Source organism: Salmo salar, chromosome ssa09 (assembly GCF_905237065.1).
Source record: "Salmo salar chromosome ssa09, Ssal_v3.1, whole genome shotgun sequence".
Lineage (NCBI taxonomy): Eukaryota > Metazoa > Chordata > Actinopteri > Salmoniformes > Salmonidae > Salmo > Salmo salar.
Genome location: NC_059450.1, coordinates 148,037,582 through 148,060,192, shown reverse-complemented (window position 1 = coordinate 148,060,192; position 22,611 = coordinate 148,037,582). Strand labels below are relative to the sequence as shown.

The following is a 22,611-nucleotide window of genomic DNA, read 5'->3' as shown; positions in this document are numbered from 1 at the left end:
TTTCTGTCTCCATATGATATGGTAAATATATCCAATGCAAAAAAACATCTACATTTAAATGGTATTAATATTAATTTGCATATATTTCTGTTAATTCCCATATTCCTGTTAATTCCCACAGAAAGTTTCCACCAATATTCCCCAAAATGTGCAACCCTAGTTGGACCGCAGAGTGAATGAAAAGCAGCCAAGTGCTCAGCATATGTTGTAAAAGCATTCCTCGTGAAGCTGGTTGAGAGAATGCCAAGAGTGTGCAAAGCTTTCATCAAGGCAAAGGGTGGCTACTTTGAATAATTTAAAAATATATTTTGATTTGTTAAACACTTTTTTGGTTAATAGTGACGTCTTCACTATTATTCTACAACGTTGAAAATAGTACAAATAAAGAAAAACCCTTGAATGCGTAGGTGTGTCCAAACTTTGGACTGGTACTTTATATGTTGAAGAGTGTGGGGCTTAAGCTGCATCCCTGTCTCACCCCACGGCCCTGTGGAAAGAAATGTCTGTTTTTTGCCAATTTTAACCACATGTTTGTTGTTTGTGTACATGGATGTTATAATGTCGTATGTTGGACGGACCACTCCCCCTCTATCCATAATTAACCCCTCCATGGACCACTCCCCCTCTATCCATAATTAACCCCTCCATGGACCACTCCCCCTCTATCCATAATTAACCCCTCCATGGACCACTACTTCTGTATATTCAAAGGCAGGCGACATGAAATCTACAGGACTGTGTGTGTGTGTGTGTGTGTGTGTGTGTGTGTGTGTGTGTGTGTGTGTGTGTGTGTGTGTGTGTGTGTGTGTGTGTGTGTGTGTGTGTGTGTGTGTGAGTGAACTCGGTGTTGTTGTTTTGTCTGGAACAGTCCTGAATCTCTTACTGCGTAACCCCAGTGAATAGCCAGTGGAATTCTCCCCCAAGAGACAATGGCTGATAGTGTGTGTGTGTGGTTGGGAAGTCACCCCGTTACTTATGGTAACTTCATATTGCTGACTCTACCATTGATTGATTGATTGATTGATTGATTGACAGTGTGACTGTGTCCCTCCCTGCAGGTAAAAGTGACTCAGGAGCTGAAGAATTGTCACATAGAGCAGATGACCAGACTGCACCTCAAACATCAGACAGAGTGTGACCTGTTGGAGGACATGAGGTACACACACTACATACACACACACTATATATTACACACTACATACTACACACTACATATTACACACTACACACTACATACACACACACTATATACTACACACTACATATACACACACTATATACTACACACTACATACTACACACTACATACACACACACTATATATTACACACTACATACTACACACTATATATTACACACTACACACTACATACACTATATATTACACACTACATACTACACACTACACACTATATATTACATACTACACACTACACACTACATACTACACACTACATACACACACACTATATATTACACACTAGATACTACACACTACATATTACACACTACACACTACATACTACACACTACATACACACACACTATATATTACACACTACATATTACATATTACACACTACACACTACACACTACATACACACACACTATATATTACACACTACATATTACATATTACACACTACACACTACATACTACACACTACATACACACACACTATATACTACACACTACATACTACATATTACATACTACACACACACACACTATATACTACACACTACATATTACATATTACACACTACACACTACACACTACATACACACACACTATATATTACACACTACATATTACATATTACACACTACACACTACATACTACACGCTACATATACACACACTATATACTACACACTACATATTACACACTACATACTACACACACTATATACTACACACTACACACTACATATTACACACTATATACTACACACTACATATTACACACTACATATTACACACTACACACTACATACACACACACTATATATTACACACTACATACTACACACTACATATTACACACTACACACTACATATTACACACTATATACTACACACTACATATTACACACTACATATTACACACTACACACTACATATACACACACTATATATTACACACTACATACTACACACTACATACACACACACTATATATTACACACTATATACTACATATTACACACTACACACTACATACTACACACTACATACACACACACTATATACTACACACTACATACACACACACTATATATTACACACTACATACTACACACTACACACTACATACTACACACTACACACTACACACTACATACTACACACTACATACACACACACACTATATATTACACACTATATACTACACACTATATATTACACACTACATACACACACACTACATATTACACACTACACACTACATACTACACACTACACACTACATACTACACACTACATACACACACTATATATTACACACTACATATTACACACTACACACTACATACTACACACTACATACACACACACACTATATATTACACACTATATACTACACACTATATATTACACACTACATACACACACACTATATATTACACACTACATACTACATATTACACACTACACACTACATACTACACACTACATACACACACACACTATATATTACACACTATATACTACACACTATATATTACACACTACATACACACACACACTATATACTACATACTACACACTACACACTATATATTACACACTACATACTACACACTATATATTACACACTACACACTACATACACACACACACTATATATTACACACTACATACTACACACTACACACTATATATTACACACTACATACTACACACTACATATACACACACACACACACACACTATATATTACACACTACATACTACACACTATATATTACACACTACATACTACACACTACATATACACACACACACACTATATATTACACACTACATACACACACACTATATATTACACACTACATACTACACACTACACACTATATATTACACACTACATACTACACACTACATATACACACACACACACACACTATATATTACACACTACATACTACACACACTACACACTATATATTACACACTACACACTACACACTACATACACACACACACACACTATATATTACACACTATATACTACACACTACACACACTATATATTACACACTACATACTACACACTACATACTACACACACACACTACATACTACACACACACACACACTACATACTACACACACACACTACATACTACACACACACACTACATACTACACACGAGGAGGAGGAGGAGGATTCCAGTATTCCTATTTATTGGAAGAACACAGATTTGGGATCTGACAGAGGAATTTCCTGCTGCTCTCCCTCTCCTCTCTCTGTCTTTCTGTCTGTCTTTCTTTCTGTCTGTCTCTCTCCTCTCTTTCTCTCCTCTCTCTCTGTTTCTGTCTGTCTCTCCTTCTCCTCTCTCTCTGTTTCTGTCTGTCTCTCTCCTCTCTCTCTGTTTCTCTCTCTCCTCTCTGTCTCTCCGTCTCTCTCTCTCTCGGTCTCGACCCTCCCACAGCTGGAAGTCATAACGGGAAACCAGCGCAGTTTTCTCCACTTTATAAAATGGAGAGAACTCATTCCCAGAAGGAAATAGCAATGAGATCCACATCTACTGTGTGTTCAAAGTACAGCAGCAGTGACGCCCCCCCACCCCCAGCTTCACAACAGAAGGAACCCCCTGTCTGCTCTCTCAAGCTCTCCTATCTGTGTACACAAGGCATTGATTATGTATGACAACACACAGCAGTCACGTCTGTTTGAGAAAGATCTCATCCCTGCAGCGCTGGTGTTGCTTTTGTTTAGGGAAACAGATTTTACGTTAACTCTGCCTCAGTCTCTGTTTGGTGAGAGGGGTGCTGGCAACTGTTAGGGAGTCTGATTAGCTCTGCCTGCAGCCAGTGTTCACATGTACACTACATGACCAAAAGTATGTGGACACCTGCTCGTCGAACATCTCATTCCAAAATCATGGGCATTAATATGGAGTTGGTCTCCCCTTTTGCTGCCATAACAGCCTCCACTCTTCTGGGAAGGTTTTCCACTAGATGTTGAAACAATTCATCCAATTCATCCCAAAGGTGTTCGATGGGGTTGAGGTCAGGGCTCTGTGCAGGCCAGTCAAGTTCTTCCACACCGATCTCAACAAACCATTTCTGTGTGGACCTCACTTTGTGCACGGGGGTATTGTCATTGCTGAAACAGGAAAGAGCCTTCACCAAACTGTTGCCACAGAGTTGGAAGCACAGAATCTTCTAGAATGTCATTGTATGTTGTTGGGTTAAGTTTTCCCTTCACTGGAACTAAGGGGCCTAGCTGGAACCATGAAAAACAGCCCCAGACCATTATTCCCCATCCACCAAACTTTACAGTTGGCACTATTTATTTGGGCAGGTATCGTTCTCCTGGCATCCGCAAAACCCAGATTCATCCGTCAGACTGCCAGATGGTGAAGCATGATTTATCCCTCCACAGAACGTGTTTCCACTGCTCCAGAGTCCAATAGCGGCGAGCTTTACACCACTCCAGCCGACTCTTAGCATTGCGCATGGTGATCTTGGGCTTGTGTGCGGCTGCTCGGCCATGGAAACCCATTTCATAAAGCTCCTGATGAACAGTTATTGTGCTGATGTTGCTTCCAGAGGTAGAATGGAACTCCGTAGTGAGTGTTGCAAACAAGTACAGGCAATTTTTATGCGCTTCATCACTCGGCGGTCCCGTTCTGTGAGCTTGTGTAGCCTACCACTTCGCGGCTGTGCCGTTGTTGCTCCTAGACGTTTCCGCTTCACAATAACAGCACTTACAGTTGACCGGGCAGTTCTAACAGGGCAGACATTTGATGAACTGACTTGTTGGAAAGGTGGCATCCTATGGCGGTGCCACGTTGAAAGTCACTGAGCTCTTCAGTAAGGTCATTCTACTGCCAATGTTTGTCTATGGAGATTGAATGGCTGTGTGTTCGGTTTTATACACCTGTCAGCAACGGGTGAGGCTGAAATAGCCTAATCCACTAAATTGAAGGGATGTCCTCATAGCCCCTGTTCTCTGTGGCTAGCATTAGCAAAAGGGTACTAGTTAGCTAATGTCTGCTTGCTGATGCATATCGGTGCATGGCAGGTGGGTGAATGTTTTATTCATGTGACAGGAAGAGTATGCAAACATTTTATATCTGTCTTGTTTCAGTTCCTGGGGAGGGACAGAGACACGGAGAATAGAAACACACACTTTCCTCTGCAAAGCTGAGATCTTAACTCTTTAGTCCCCAAAGCTGCTCTGAGTTCAATACCCTAATTAATCCTGGGGCTTGTTTAATCTGAGAGGACATTAACACCAAGATACACACACACACACACACAAACACACACACACACACACACACACACACACACACACACACACACACACACACACACACACACACACACACACACACACAATATATATCTCTCTCTCTAGACACACGTATGCTGACACAACCTAAAGCATACACAGACATATGATCCTCATGAGAGCGAGGGGGAGGGGTGGTGGGGTGATGGATGGAGGGAGGGAGAGAGAGAGAGAGAGACGGACAGAGCGAGAGAGAGACGGACACACGGAGAGAGAGAGAGATCGACCAGTGGCTTTAATCCCCAGAGACAGTCTTGTAGCTTAGAGAGGATGAGGAAGAGAGAGGGAGAGCGAGCGAGGGGATGAAGAAGATGACGAGAAAAAAAGTCAGCGAGTCAGCTAAGCGTCCTAAATCCAGCTAAATCTGCATTTCCCTTATGTCTCCTTCACAAAGTCTCCACACACACACACACACACACACACACACACACACACACAAGGTTGCTCAGACACACAAATCTGATGCACAAGTGTAGGCTATATTGACTACTCTCCCTCTCTGGCCTAGTGTTGTACAGTACCTTCAAAAAGTATTCAGACCCCTGGATTTTTCCATATTTTGTTACATTTACATTTTAGTCATTTAGCAGACGCTCTTATCCAGAGCGACTTACAGTAGTGAATGCATACATTACATACATTTAATTTAATTTCATGCATTTTTTTTGTACTGGCCCCTGTGGGAATCGAACCCACAACCCTGGCGTTTCACACACCATGCTGGCGTTGCAAACACCATGCTCTACCAACTGAGCCACAGGGAAGACCTGTTACGTTACGTTTTTGTAATAATGACAATTACAACAATACTGAATGAACACTTATTTTAACTTAATATAATACATCAATAAAATCAATTTAGCCTCTATATAATGAAACATGTTCAATTTGGTTTAAATAATGCAAAACAAAGTGTTGGAGAAGAAAGTAAAAGTGCAATATGTGCCATGTAAGAAAGCTAATGTTTAAGTGCCTTGCTCAGAACATGGGAACATATGAAAGCTGGTGGTTCCTTTTAACCTGAGTCTTCAATATTCCCAGGTAAGAAGTTTTAGGTTGTAGTTATTATAGGAATTATAGTACTATTTCTCTCTATACGATTTGTATTTCATATACCTTTGACTATTGGATGTTCTTATAGGCACTTTAGTATTGCCAGTGTAACAGTATAGCTTCCGTCCCTCTCCTCGCTCCTACCTGGGCTCAAACCAGGAACACATCGACAACAGCCACCCTCGAAGCAGCGTTACCCATGCAGAGGAGGGGAAACAACTACTCCAAGTCTCAGAGCGAGTGACGTTTGAAACGCTATTAGCGCTCACCCCGGCTAACTAGCTAGCCATTTCACATCGGTTACACCAGCCTAATCTTGGGAGTTGACAGGCTTGAAGGGGTGGGTATAATTTGTGGAACGTTCCAACAGGAATCTGTTCCAAAAAACGTAAAGTAAAAGGTTGCCAACCAACAACGCATACAAACCTAGCTAACTAGCTGCCGAATAGGCATCAACTCACCACGTAGCTTATTCTTAATGTTTGTCCATAGGCAAACAGACATGTGAGGACAGACATTTTTCGGAATAAACGTGATGAGTGAAAAACGCAATGAAATAGACCACTCCCTACCCGGTATCTTATTATGCCGCTATACAACTTTGTATGCGTTGTCTTTTGGCAACCTTGTTATTTACGAAGTTTTTGGAATAGATTCCTGTTGGAACGTTCCACAAATTATACCCACCCGGGTTGAAGTCATAAACAGCGCAATGCTTGAAGCACAGCGAAGGGCTGCTGGAAAAACACACAAAAGTGCTGTTTGAATGAATGCTTACGAGCCTGCTGGTGCCTACCACCACTCAGTCAGACTGCTCTATCAAATCATAGACTTAATTATAATATAATAAACACATAGAAATACGAGCCTTAGGTCATTAATATGGTCAAATACGGAAACTATCATCTCGAAAACAAACATTTTTTCTTTCAGTGAAATATGGAACCGTTCCGTATTTGATCTAACGGGTGGCATCCCTAAGTCTAAATATTCATGTTACATTGCACAACCTTCAATGTTATGTCATAATTACGTAAAATTCGGGCAAATTAGTTCGCAACGAGCCAGGCGGCCCAAACTGTTGCATATACCCTGACTCTGCGTGCAATGAACGCTAGAGATGTGACACAATTTCATGTTAGCAGGCAATATTAACTAAATATACAGGTTTAAAAATATATACTTGTGTATTAATTTTAAAGAAAGGCATTGATGTTTATGGTTAGGTACATTGGTGCAACGACAGTGCTTTTTTCGCAAATGCGCTTGTTAAATCAACACCCGTTTGTCGAAGTAGGCTGTGATTCAATGAGAAATTAACAGGCACCGCATCGATTATATGCAACGCAGGACACGCTAGATAAACTAGTAATATCATCAACCATGTGTAGTTAACTAGTGATTATGTTAAGATTGATAGTTTTTTATAAGATAAGTTTAATGCTAGCTAGCAACTTACCTTGGCTTCTTGCTGCCCTCATGTAACAGGTAGTCAGCCTGCCATGCAGGCTCCTCCTGGAGTGCAATGTAAGGCAGGTGGTTAGAGCGTTGGACTAGTAACCGAAGGTTGCAAAAACGAATCCCCCCTGAACAAGGCAGTTAACCCCCGTTCCTAGGCCCTCATTGAAAATGAGAATGTGTTCTTAATCTGATTTGCGTAGTTAAATAAAGGTGTAAAAAAAATCATAATAATTAAAACAAATGGAAAAAAATATCCGCAAATTGGTGGCCAAAAATACCGATTACCGATTTGTTATGAAAACGTGAAATCGGCCCTAATTAATCGGCCATTCCGATTAATCGGTTGACCTCTAATCGAGAGCATCCTGTCGGGCTGTATCACCGCCTGGTACGGCAGCTGCTCCGCCCATAACCAGAAGGTTCTCCAGAGGGTAGTGAGGTCTGCACAACGCATCACCGGGGGCAAACTACCTACCCTCCCTCCATGGACACCACCCGATGTCACAGGAAGGCCGAAAAGATCAAGGACAACAACCACCTGAGCCACTGCCTGTTCACCCCGCTATCATCCAGAAGGCGAGGTCAGTACAGGAGCTTCAAAGCGGGGACCGAGAGACTGAAAACAGCTTCTATCTCAAGGCCATCAGATTGTTAAACAGCCATCACTAACATTGAGTGGCTGCTGCCAACATACCGAATCAACTCCAGCCACTTTAATAATGAAAAAATGGATGTAATCAATTTATCACTAGCCACTTTATATAATGTTTACATACCCTACATTACTCATCTCATATGTATATACTGTACTCAATACCATCTACTGCATCTTGCCTCTTGATGTAATGTATCACTAGCCACTTTAAACAATGCCACTTTATATAATGTTCTCATACCCTACATTGCTCATCTCATATGTATATACTGTACTCTATACCATCTACTGCATCTTGCCTACGCTGTTCGGCCATCACTCATATATTTTTATGTACATATTCGTATTCACTTCTTTACACTTGTGTGTATAAGGTAGTTGTTGAGAAATTGTTAGGTTAGATTACTTGTTAAATATTACTGCATGGTTGGAACTAGAAGCACAAGCATTTCGCTACACTCGCATCAACATCTGCTAACCATGTGTATGTGACAAATATATTTGATTTGAACCTGACAGAGCTTGAGAGGATCTGCAGAGAAGAATGGGAGAAAATCCCCAAATACAGGTGTGCGAAGTTTGTAACGTCATACCCAAGAAGACTGCAATCTCTGCCAAAGGTGCTTCAACAAAGTACTGATTGAATTATTTTGCTTTTGTCATTATGGGGTATTGTGTGTAGATTGATGAGGGGGGGACTATTTTAATAAATGTTAGAGTAAGGCTGTAACATAACAAAATGTGGAACAAGTCAAGGGCTCTGAATACTTTCCGAATGGCTAACATGGCCTGTTGCTCATGGCTAACATGGCCTGTTGCTCATGGCTAACATGGCCTGTTGCTCATGGCTAACATGGCCTGTTGCTCATGGCTAACATGGCCTGTTGCTCATGGCTAACATGGCCTGTTGCTCATGGCTAACATGGCCTGTTGCTCATGGCTAACATGGCCTGTTGCTCATGGCTAACATGGCCTGTTGCTCATGGCTAACATGGCCTGTTGCTCATGGCTAACATGGCCTGTTGCTCATGGCTAACATGGCCTGTTGCTCATGGCTATAGTGTTGTAGGCTAATATGGCCTGTTGCTCATGGCTAACATGGCCTGTTGCTCATTGCTAATATAGGCTGTTGCTCATGGCTATACAGTGAGGGGAAAAAAGTATTTGATCAGTCTATAATTTTAATGGTAGGTTTATTTGAACAGTGAGAGACAGAATAACAACAAAGAAATCCTGAAAAACGCATGTCAAAAATGTTAGAAATTGATTTGCATTTTAACTTCTCTAGGGCCAGTGGGACGAAATCGTCCCACCTATGTAACAGCCAGTGGAATCCTGTGGCGCGTTATTCAAATACCTTAGAAATGCTATTACTTCAATTTCTCAAACATATGACTATTTTACACCATTTTAAAGACAAGACTCTCGTTAATCTAACCACACTGTCCGATTTCAAAAAGGCTTTACAACGAAAGCAAAACATTAGATTGTCAGCAGAGTACCCAGCCAGAAATAATCAGACACCCATTTTTCAAGCTAGCATATAATGTCACATAAACCCAAACCACAGCTAAATGCAGCACTAACCTTTGATGATCTTCATCAGATGACACACCTAGGACATTATGTTATACAATACATGATCAATCAAGTTCATATTCATATCAAAAAACAGCTTTTTACATTAGCATGTGACGTTCAGAACTAGCATACCCCCCGCAAACTTCCGGTGAATTTACTAAATTACTCACGATAAACGTTCACAAAAAACATAACAATTATTTTAAGAATTATAGATACAGAACTCCTCTATGCACTCGCTATGTCCGATTTTAAAATAGCTTTTCGGTGAAAGCACATTTTGCAATATTCTGAGTAGATAGCCCGGCATCACAGGGCTAGCTATTTAGACACCCAGCAAGTTTAGCACTCACCAAAGTCAGATTTACTATAAGAAAAATGTTATTACCTTTGCTGTTCTTCGTCAGAATGCGCTCCCAGGACTTCTACTTCAATAACACATTTTGGTTTGGTTCAAAATAATCCATAGTTATATCCAAATAGCGGCGTTTTGTTCGTGCGTTCAAGACACTATCCGAAGTGTAAATAAGGGTCACGCGCACGACGCATTTCGTGACCAAAAATGTCTAAATATTCCATTACCGTACTTCGAAGCATGTCAACCACTGTTTAAAATCCATTTTTATGCCATTTTTCTCGTAAAAAATCGATAATATTCCGACCGGGAAAACCGGGAAATTTTCTCTCAAAGAGAGCGAAAATAAAAGCATGGGATCCCCTCGTGCACGAGCCTGAGTCTCATAGTACTCTGACCGGCCACTATCCAAACACGCTAATGTTTTTCAGCCAGAGGCTGCCTCGATATCATTCAGCTTTTTCCCGGGTTCTGAGAGCCTATGGGAGCCGTAGGAAGTGTCACGTTACAGCAAAGATCCTCAGTTTTCAATAAACAGAGCCAAGAAGAACAAGAACTTGTCAGAGAGGGCACTTCCTGTAAGGAATCTTCTCAGGTTTTTGCCTGCCATATGAGTTCTGTTATACTCACAGACACCATTCAAACAGTTATAGAAACTTTAGGGTGTTTTCTATCCAAAGCCAATAATTATATGCATATTCTAGTTACTGGGCAGGAGTAGTAACCAGATTAAATCGGGTACGTTTTTTTATCCGGCCGTGTCAATACTGCCCCCTAGCCCTAACAGGTTAATTAGGGAAATAAGTATTTGACCCCTCTGCAAAACATGACTTACTTGGTGGCAAAACCCTTGTTGGCAATCACAGAGGTCAGACGTTTCTTGTAGTTGGCCACACATCTCAGGAGGGATTTTGTCCCACTCCTCTTTGCAGATCTTCTCCAAGTCATTAAGGTTTCGAGGCTGACGTTTGGCAACTCGAACCTTCAGCTCCCTCCACAGATTTTGTATGGTATTAAGGTCTGGAGACTGGCTAGACCACTCCAGGACCTTAATGTGCTTCTTCTTGAGCCACTCCTTTGTTGCCTTGGCTGTGTGTTTTGTGTCATTGTCATGCTGGAATACCCACCCACGACCCATTTTCAATGCCCTGGCTGAGGGAAGGAGGTTCTCACCCAAGATTTGACGGTACATGGCCCCGTCCATCGCCCCTTTGATGCGGTGAAGTTGTCCTGTACCCTTAGCAGAAAAACACCCCCAAAGCATAATGTTTCCACCTCCATGTTTGACGGTGGGGATGGTGTTCTTGGGGTCTTAGGCAGCATTCCTCCTCCTCCAAACACGGCGAGTTGAGTTGATGCCAAAGAGCTCCATTTTGGTCTCATCTGACCACAACACTTTCACCCAGTTGTCCTCTGAATCATTCAGATGTTCATTGGCAAACTTCAGACGGGCATGTATATGTGCTTTCTTGAGCAGGGGGACCTTGCGGGCGCTGCAGGATTTCAGTCCTTCACGGCGTAGTGTGTTACCAATTGTTTTCTTGGTGACTATGGTCCCAGCTGCCTTGAGATCATTGACAAGATCCTCCCATGTAGTTCTGGGCTGATTCCTCCCCGTTCTCATGATCATTGTAACTCCACGAGGCGAGATCTTGCATGGAGCCCCAGGCCGAGGGAGATTGACAGTTCTTTTGTGTTTCTTCCATTTGCAAATAATCGCACCAACTGTTGTCACCTTCTCACCAAGCTGCTTGGCAATGGTCTTGTAGCCCATTCCAGCCTTGTGTAGGTCTACAATCTTGTCCCTGACATCCTTGGAGAGCTCTTTGGTCTTGGCCATGGTGGAGAGTTTGGAATTTGATTGATTGATTGCTTCTGTGGACAGTTGTCTTTTATACAGGTAACAAACTGAGATTAGGAGCACTCCCTTTAAGAGTGCGCTCCTAATCTCAGCTCGTTACTTGTATAAAAGACACCTGGGAGCCAGAAATCTTTCTGATTGAGATGGGGTCAAATACTTATTTCCCTCATTAAAATGCAAATCAGTTTATAACATTTTTGACGTGCGTTTTTCTGTTGTTATTCTGTCTCTCACTGTTCAAATAAACCTACCATTAAAATTATAGACTGATAATTTCTTTGTCAGTGGGCAAATGTACAAAGTCAGCAGGGGATCAAATACTTTTTTCCCCTCACTGTAGTGTTGTAGGCTAATATGGCCTGTTGCTCATGGCTAATATGGCCTGTTGCTCATGGCTAATATGGCCTGTTGCTCATGGCTAATATGGCCTGTTGCTCATGGCTAATATGGCCTGTTGCTCATGGCTAATATGGCCTGTTGCTCATGGCTAACATGGCCTGTTGCTCATGGCTAACATGGCCTGTTGCTCATGGCTAACATGGCCTGTTGCTCATGGCTAATATGGCCTGTTGCTCATGGCTAATATGGCCTGTTGCTCATGGCTAATATGGCCTGTGTCCTTGCCTGCAACCTCACTTAAGTCTTATTTAGTGGAGTCTCTCTATTGTCTGATGAGTCTCCTATATATCTCTCTTTCTGTCTTTTTCTCTCTGTCTTCCTACCTCTCTCTGTCTCCCATCATACCTCCATCCCTACATTATCTCTCTGACTAATGAATATATGGGTGTTTACATTGATCTCTATAGTTCATCACCTGATTGATCCCAGCTCTTTTCCCATGTTTGATCCCTCTCTCTCTCTTCCTTTGTGTCTGTCTTTCAGTCTCGTTCCCTCTCTGCTGAGACACACACACACACACACACACACACACACACACACACACACACACACACACACACACACACACTCACCCACAGGTCTTGTCAGGGTGTTTGTTTTTGGTTGCACAGCTGATGCAGACACAGCCTCTCTCTCTCTCTCCCTCTCTCACCGCAAAAGGTTATTATAGTTTTGTGTTTTTATCAACTCAGCAAAAAAATAAACGTCCCTTTTTCAGGACCTTGTCTTTCAAAGATAATTTGTAAAAATCCAAATAACTTCACAGATCTTCATCGTAAAGGGTTGATACACTGTTTCCATGCTTGTTCAATGAACCATAAACAATTTATGAACATGCACCTGTGGAACGGTCGTTAAGACACTAACAGCTTACAGACGGTAGGCAATTAAGGTCACAGTTATGAAAACTTAGGACACTAAAGAGGCCTTTCTATTGACTGAAAAACACCAAAAGAAAGATGCCCAGGGTCCCTGCTCATGCCTTAAACATGCTGCAAGGAGGCATGAGGACTGCAGATGTGGCCAGGACAATAAATTGCAATGTCCGTACTGTGAGACACCTAAGACAGCGCTGCAGGGAGACACAGCTGATCATCCTTGCAGTGGCAGATCACGTGTAACAACACCTGCACAGGATCGGTACAGCCGAACATCACACCTGCGGGACAGGTACAGGATGGCAACATCAACTGCCCGAGTTGCACCAGGAACGCACAATCCCTCCATCAGTGCTCAGACTGTCCGCAATAGGCTGAGAGAGGCTGGACTGAGGGCTTTTAGGTCTGTTGTAAGGCAGGTCCTCACCAGACATCACCGGCAACAACGTCGCCTATGGGCACAAACCCACCGTCGCTGGACCAGACAGGGCTGGCAAAAAGTGTTCTTCACTGACAAGCTGCGGTTTTGTCTCACCAGGGGTGATGGTCAGATTCGCGTTTATCGGCGAAGGAATGAGTGTTACACCGAGGCCTGTACTCTGGAGCGGGATCGATTTGGTGGAGGGTCCGTCATGGTCTGGGGCGGTGTGTCACAGCATCATCGGACTGAGCTTGTTGTCATTGCAGGCAATCTCAACGCTGTGCGTTACAGGGAAGACATCCTCCTCCCTCATGTGGTACCCTTCCTGCAGGCTCATCCTGACATGACCCTCCAGCATGACAATGCCACCAGCCATACTGCTCATTCTGTGTATGATTTCCTGCAAGACAGGTATGTCAGTGTTCTGCCATGGCCAGCGAAGAGCCCGGATCTCAATCCCATTGAGCACGTCTGGGACCTGTTGGATCGGAGGGTGAGGGCAAGGGCCATTCCCCCCAGGAATGTCCGGGAACTTGCAGGTGCCTTGGTGGAAGACTGGGGTAACGTCTCACAGCAAGAACTGGAAAATCAGGTGCAGTCCATGAGGAGGAGATGCACTGCAGTACTTAATGCAGCTGGTGGCCACACCAGATACTGACTGTTACTTTTGATTTTGACCCCCCCTTTGTTCAGGGACACATTATTCCATTTCTGTTAGTCACATGTCTGTGGGACTTGTTCAGTTTATGTCTCAGTTGTTGAATCTTATGTTCATACTGGTATTTACACATGTTAAGTTTGCTGAAAATAAACGCAGTTGACAGTGAGAGGACGTTTCTTTTTTTGCTGACTTTATTAGTGTTCGATTAGTTTTATTCAGAATTCTATTCAGAATGAATTTTAGTTTCAGTTAGTTTTCAGACCTGATTTGGTAGTTTTTTTTAGTTGAAGTAATATAAAGATATTTCGTTTTTATATTATTTAAAATCAAATGTATTTATAAAGCCCTTTTTACGTCAGCAGATGTCACAAAGTGCTATTCAGAAACCCAGCCTAAAACCCTAAACAGCAAGCAATGCAGATGTAGAAGCACGATTTCTAGGTTACCTAGAGAGGAACCAGGCTCAGAGGGGAGGCCAGTCCTCTTCTGGCTGTACTGGGTAGAGAGGAACCAGGCTCAGAGGGGAGGCCAGTCCTCTACTGGCTGTACTGGGTAGAGAGGAACCAGGCTCAGAGGGGAGGCCAGTCCTCTACTGGCTGTACTGGGTAGAGAGGAACCAGGCTCAGAGGGGAGGCCAGTCCTCTACTGGCTGTACTGGGTAGAGAGGAACCAGGCTCAGAGGGGAGGCCAGTCCTCTACTGGCTGTACTGGGTAGAGAGGAACCAGGCTCAGAGGGGAGGCCAGTCCTCTACTGGCTGTACTGGGTAGAGAGGAACCAGGCTCAGAGGGGAGGCCAGTCCTCTACTGGCTGTACTGGGTAGAGAGGAACCAGGCTCAGAGGGGAGGCCAGTCCTCTACTGGCTGTACTGGGTAGAGAGGAACCAGGCTCAGAGGGGAGGCCAGTCCTCTACTGGCTGTACTGGGTAGAGAGGAACCAGGCTCAGAGGGGAGGCCAGTCCTCTACTGGCTGTACTGGGTAGAGAGGAACCAGGCTCAGAGGGGAGGCCAGTCCTCTTCTGGCTGTACCGGTAGAGAGGAACCAGGCTCAGAGGGGAGGCCAGTCCTCTACTGGCTGTACCGGGTAGAGAGGAACCAGGCTCAGAGGGGAGGCCAGTCCTCTACTGGCTGTACCGGGTAGAGAGGAACCAGGCTCAGAGGGGAGGCCAGTCCTCTACTGGCTGTACCGGGTAGAGAGGAACCAGGCTCAGAGGGGAGGCCAGTCCTCTACTGGCTGTACCGGGTAGAGAGGAACCAGGCTCAGAGGGGAGGCCAGTCCTCTTCTGGCTGTACCGGGTAGAGAGGAACCAGGCTCAGAGGGGAGGCCAGTCCTCTTCTGGCTGTACCGGGTAGAGAGGAACCAGGCTCAGAGGGGAGGCCAGTCCTCTACTGGCTGTACTGGGTAGAGAGGAACCAGGCTCAGAGGGGAGGCCAGTCCTCTACTGGCTGTACTGGGTAGAGAGGAACCAGGCTCAGAGGGGAGGCCAGTCCTCTACTGGCTGTACTGGGTAGAGAGGAACCAGGCTCAGAGGGGAGGCCAGTCCTCTACTGGCTGTACTGGGTAGAGAGGAACCAGGCTCAGAGGGGAGGCCAGTCCTCTACTGGCTGTACTGGGTAGAGAGGAACCAGGCTCAGAGGGGAGGCCAGTCCTCTACTGGCTGTACTGGGTAGAGAGGAACCAGGCTCAGAGGGGAGGCCAGTCCTCTACTGGCTGTACTGGGTAGAGAGGAACCAGGCTCAGAGGGGAGGCCAGTCCTCTACTGGCTGTACTGGGTAGAGAGGAACCAGGCTCAGAGGGGAGGCCAGTCCTCTTCTGGCTGTACTGGGTAGAGAGGAACCAGGCTCAGAGGGGAGGCCAGTCCTCTACTGGCTGTACTGGGTAGAGAGGAACCAGGCTCAGAGGGGAGGCCAGTCCTCTACTGGCTGTACTGGGTAGAGAGGAACCAGGCTCAGAGGGGAGGCCAGTCCTCTACTGGCTGTACTGGGTAGAGAGGAACCAGGCTCAGAGGGGAGGCCAGTCCTCTACTGGCTGTACTGGGTAGAGAGGAACCAGGCTCAGAGGGGAGGCCAGTCCTCTACTGGCTGTACTGGGTAGAGAGGAACCAGGCTCAGAGGGGAGGCCAGTCCTCTACTGGCTGTACTGGGTAGAGAGGAACCAGGCTCAGAGGGGAGGCCAGTCCTCTACTGGCTGTACTGGGTAGAGAGGAACCAGGCTCAGAGGGGAGGCCAGTCCTCTTCTGGCTGTACTGGGTAGAGAGGAACCAGGCTCAGAGGGGAGGCCAGTCCTCTACTGGCTGTACTGGGTAGAGAGGAACCAGGCTCAGAGGGGAGGCCAGTCCTCTTCTGGCTGTGTCCAGGTCAGATTGTTCTTCAACATGTTCATAGATGACCAGCAGGGTCAAATAAAAGTTGCGGTCGTTGTAGATGGTGCAACAGGTCAGTACCTCAGGAGTAAATGTCAGTTGGCTTTTCATAGCTGAGCATTCAAGAGGTCGAGACAGCAGGTGTGGGAGAGAGAGAGGGAGAGTCGAAAACAGCAGGTTCAGAACCAAAAGTACCCTGAACAGCTTCTACTCCCAAGCCATAAGACTTTAATGTTTTCATAAATTCTTAGAACGTTTGGGAATGACTTATATACTAAGGCATTTATGAAAATTCTATAGCAATATAGAATGGTAAAGCGGCCGTGTGTTTGGACAATTAATAGACACTGCAGTAAATTAAATCCTAATATAAACATCTGTCTCATCCAGGACTGGAGTCTACACAGACCAGTGCACCATAGAACTACAGTAGGCCTTCATGCAAACAAGCCATTTGCCACACAGACCTGCCATCATTCACTTTGAACTGGACTGTGTGTTTACAGACCAGTTACAACAGCGTGACTTTAGATCAATAGAACAAGAAGCCACAAAATACACCTGAATGGATTTCTACAAAAATGTCAATACCACAGGAGTCCTCTTACATTTGGGAACTTTACAGTTCAACTTGATCAAAGTTTCATTAAAAGGTAGGCGCTCTCCCTCAGTTATGAACATAAACAACAACAAGATCAACATCTAGTGCTAGCCAGAGCAAGATGAGCTACAATCTAATGAAGGAACATTAGATAAACCCTCTCAAACTGTTTCAGCTAATTGGCCGTCAAAATTGCACCGATAAACGATGGGGAATTGTAGCCTCCTTCTGCAGCTTGCCTGCAACGAAGCACCCAAGCTAACTGGCTAAAGTTGGCTAGCTTGCTAGCTAGCTACTCACAAAAACCTTACTCTGACCCTTTTACTCACCCTAGCAGAGTTGGTTAGCTAGCCTGTTTACATGTTATCTAGAGAGTTCGTGACTAACTATAATTTTTTTTGCCTACATTTATGGTCATATTCAGCCGGTGTTGCGCGTTCGTAAATTCATCAGTTATTCTGCTCTGTGGCACACTCAGACGAGAGGGCTCAGAAATTAGAGTAGATAGCCAGAGTGAATTAGCGAATGCAAGAGATATGCTAACTGGATAACAGTAGTTCAAGTTCTTGCTAGCTGATCAAAGTACACTTGCATCTCTAGCTGTGTATAGCCCCCTTTGGACATTTTTTGCATCAGTGGGATGAAGCTAATATGATGCATTTCTGATTCAGATTTCATATGTCATCCTCTCTTGAGAACATTAGAACACTGCTTTATCAAAACAAGATATTACTGAAAGAACATACATGGTCGACAATACAGCCGCAGATCATTAAGTAACACAACCGCAGATCATTAAGTAACACAGCCACAGATCATTATGTAACACAGCCGCAGATCATTAAGTAACACAGCCACAGATCATTAAGTAACACAGCCGCAGATCATTAAGTAACACAGCCGCAGATCATTAAGTAACACAACCGCAGATCATTAAGTAACACAACCACAGATCATTAAGTAACACAGCCGCAGATCATTAAGTAACACAGCCGCAGATCATTAAGTAACACAACCGCAGATCATTAAGTAACACAGCCGCAGATCATTAAGTAACACAGCCGCAGATCATTAAGTAACACAGCCACAGATCATTAAGTAACACAGCCGCAGATCATTAAGTAACACAGCCGCAGATCATTAAGTAACACAGCCGCAGATCATTAAGTAACACAGCCGCAGATCATTAAGTAACACAACCACAGATCATTAAGTAACACAGCCGCAGATCATTAAGTAACACAGCCACAGATCATTAAGTAACACAGCCACAGATCATTAAGTAACACAACCACAGATCATTAAGTAACACAGCCACAGATCATTAAGTAACACAACCACAGATCATTAAGTAACACAGCCACAGATCATTAAGTAACACAGCCGCAGATCATTAAGTAACACAGCCACAGATCATTAAGTAACACAGCCACAGATCATTAAGTAACACAGCCACAGATCATTAAGTAACACAGCCACAGATCATTAAGTAACACAACCACAGATCATTAAGTAACACAGCCGCAGATCATTAAGTAACACAGCCGCAGATCATTAAGTAACACAGCCGCAGATCATTAAGTAACACAGCCGCAGATCATTAAGTAACACAGCCGCAGATCATTAAGTAACACAACCGCAGATCATTAAGTAACACAACCGCAGATCATTAAGTAACACAGACGCAGATCATTAAGTAACACAGCCGCAGATCATTAAGTAACACAACCCCAGATCATTAAGTAACACAGCCGCAGATCATTAAGTAACACAGCCGCAGATCATTAAGTAACACAGCCGCAGATCATTAAGTAACACAGCCGCAGATCATTAAGTAACACAACCGCAGATCATTAAGTAACACAGCCGCAGATCATTAAGTAACACAGCCACAGATCATTAAGTAACACAGCCGCAGATCATTAAGTAACACAGCCACAGATCATTAAGTAACACAGCCACAGATCATTAAGTAACACAACCACAGATCATTAAGTAACACAGCCACAGATCATTAAGTAACACAGCCACAGATCATTAAGTAACACAGCCACAGATCATTAAGTAACACAACCGCAGATCATTAAGTAACACAGCCGCAGATCATTAAGTAACACAGCCGCAGATCATTAAGTAACACAACCACAGATCATTAAGTAACACAGCCGCAGATCATTAAGTAACACAGCCACAGATCATTAAGTAACACAACCACAGATCATTAAGTAACACAGCCACGCAGCACACCTAACAGCAAGCCTGTGAATGCTAGTTTTGTGATATTATCTGCAGGATTCAAACTGACATATTCTGTCCTCAGTGATACCAGTCATATTAAATCATATATTTCATATTTAACCAGGTGTAATTAGTCTTTGGGGAATGTGTACGCACACGTGCGAGTGAGATTAGATCATTGGTTGCTCTTGTTTACCTACAGCAGAGCGAACCATGGCAGTGTTACCATGGAGGCATGAGAGGCTTAGACATGTCCAAAGATCATGTGTGTGTACATACCAAGTCTAGGCCTGCTTTTTCCTGTCTCTCTCTCTCTCTCTCTCTGTGTGTGTGTGCGTCAGAGAGCGAGATAGAGCTTGTCCCCCCCATCTCTCCATCCCTCTTATCTTCCTACCCTCTTATCTGTTGTCATGGTGACAAGGTGAGCTCTGTGGTGGAGTCTAGGTGATAGGCTAGGTGATGTTGTTTTGCCAGTGGTAGTAAGTTTGTTTGGTCTGGTCTGGATGTGGGTTTCTCTGTGCCCTTGGATAAATGATCAGTGTGTCCTCTTCATCACCCCCTAGCGCCCCTCTTCATGACCCCCTAGCGCCCCTCTTCATGACTCCTCTAGCGCCCCTCTTCATGACTCCTCTAGCGCCCCTCTTCATGACCCCCCTAGCACCCCTCTTCATGACCCCCCTAGCGCCCCTCTTCATGACCCCCTAGCGCCCCTCTTCATGACTCCTCTAGCACCCCTCTTCATGACCCCCTAGCGCCCCTCTTCATGACCCCCTAGCGCCCCTCTTCATGACCCCCTAGCGCCCCTCTTCATGACCCCCTAGCGCCCCTCTTCATGACCCCCTAGCGCCCCTCTTCATGACTCCTCTAGCGCCCCTCTTCATGACCCCCCTAGCGCCCCTCTTCATGACTCCTCTAGCGCCCCTCTTCATGACTCCTCTAGCACCCCTCTTCATGACCCCCTAGCACCCCTCTTCATGACCCCCCTAGCGCCCCTCTTCATGACTCCTCTAGCGCCCCTCTTCATGACTCCTCTAGCACCCCTCTTCATGACCCCCTAGCACCCCTCTTCATGACCCCCCTAGCACCCCTCTTCATGACCCCCTAGCACCCCTCTTCATGACCCCCTAGCACCCCTCTTCATGACCCCCTAGCCCCCTATGACCCCTCTAGCGCCCCTCTTCATGACCCCCTAGCACCCCGCTTCATGACCCCTAGCGCCCCTCTTCATGACCCCCTAGCACCCCTCTTCATGACCCCCTAGCACCCCTCTTCATGACTCCCCTAGCACCCCTCTTCATGACTCCCCTAGCACCCCTCTTCATGACTCCTCTAGCACCCCTCTTCATGACCCTCTAGCACCCCTCTTCATGACTCCCCTAGCGCCCCTCTTCATGACCCCCTAGCGCCCCTCTTCATGACCCCCTAGCGCCCCTCTTCATGACTCCTCTAGCACCCCTCTTCATGACCCTCTAGCACCCCTCTTCATGACCCCCTAGCACCCCTCTTCATGACCCCCTAGCACCCCTCTTCATGACCCCCTAGCACCCCTCTTCATGACCCCCTTGTGTGTGTGTGTGGCCTTTTATGTAACACAGCATCTGTCAACTCCTAATTATTTGGTGTTCCCATCACCGTGATGCACACTCAATGAAAGCCTGTTCATGACAGATTTTTTTAAACACTTAAGTTTCCTATTATTTTGTTTAGCTGTGTTACATTCTGTTTGATTTATTAGCTAAACCAGAACAGGCAGATTAACCAACAGAAAAATGTATTAGCTAAACCAGAACAGGCAGATTAACCAACAGAAAGATGTATTAGATAAACCAGAACAGGCAGATTAACCAACAGAAAGATGTATTAGATAAGGCAGAACAGGCAGATTAACCAACAGAAAGATGTATTAGCTAAACCAGTATTAGATAAGGCAGAACAGGGAGATTAACCAACAGAAAGATGTATTAGCTAAACCAGAACAGGCAGATTAACCAACAGAAAGATGTATTAGATAAGGCAGAACAGGGAGATTAACCAACAGAAAGATGTATTAGATAAGGCAGAACAGGGAGATTAACCCCTGCTGGACGGACATCCAGCGAAAAATCCTATCGCCATTAGCATAACAAAATGTAATTATATATATTTTTCAAATATAGGACTATGTTATATCGTTTTATAGATACACCTTGATACACCACGTTGTCCGATTTCAAAAAAGGCTTTACAGCAAAAGCAAAACATTAGATTATGTTAGAGGAGTATATCGTAAAAGTAGCCACATAGCCATTTTCCGACCAACCACATGCATCACAAATAACCAAAAAACAGCTAAATGCAGCACTAACCTTTGACAATCTTCATCAGATGACACTCCTATGAGATCATGTTACACAATACATGCATTCTTTTGTTCGATAAAGTTCATATTTATATATAAAAACAGCATTTTACATCGGCGCGTAACGTTGACTAACTATTTTCCCTCAAATGCGTCCGGTGAAACAGCGCTACAATTTACTAAATTACTATTCGAAAACATTTTAAAAATGTAATA

The 22,611-nt window shown here is 44.2% G+C and overlaps 1 protein-coding gene across 2 annotated transcripts in view; it reads left to right on the top strand.

The window, feature by feature from the left end:
- Positions 1-22,611, top strand: part of LOC106613235 (F-BAR and double SH3 domains protein 2) — a 138,356-nt gene that overhangs the window by 17,423 nt on the left and 98,322 nt on the right. For both annotated transcript variants that reach the window (XM_045724809.1, XM_045724810.1), the window contains exon 2: positions 1,059-1,156. In XM_045724809.1, the coding sequence (XP_045580765.1) occupies positions 1,059-1,156 (98 nt within the window). The remainder of the gene's footprint in view (positions 1-1,058; positions 1,157-22,611) is intronic.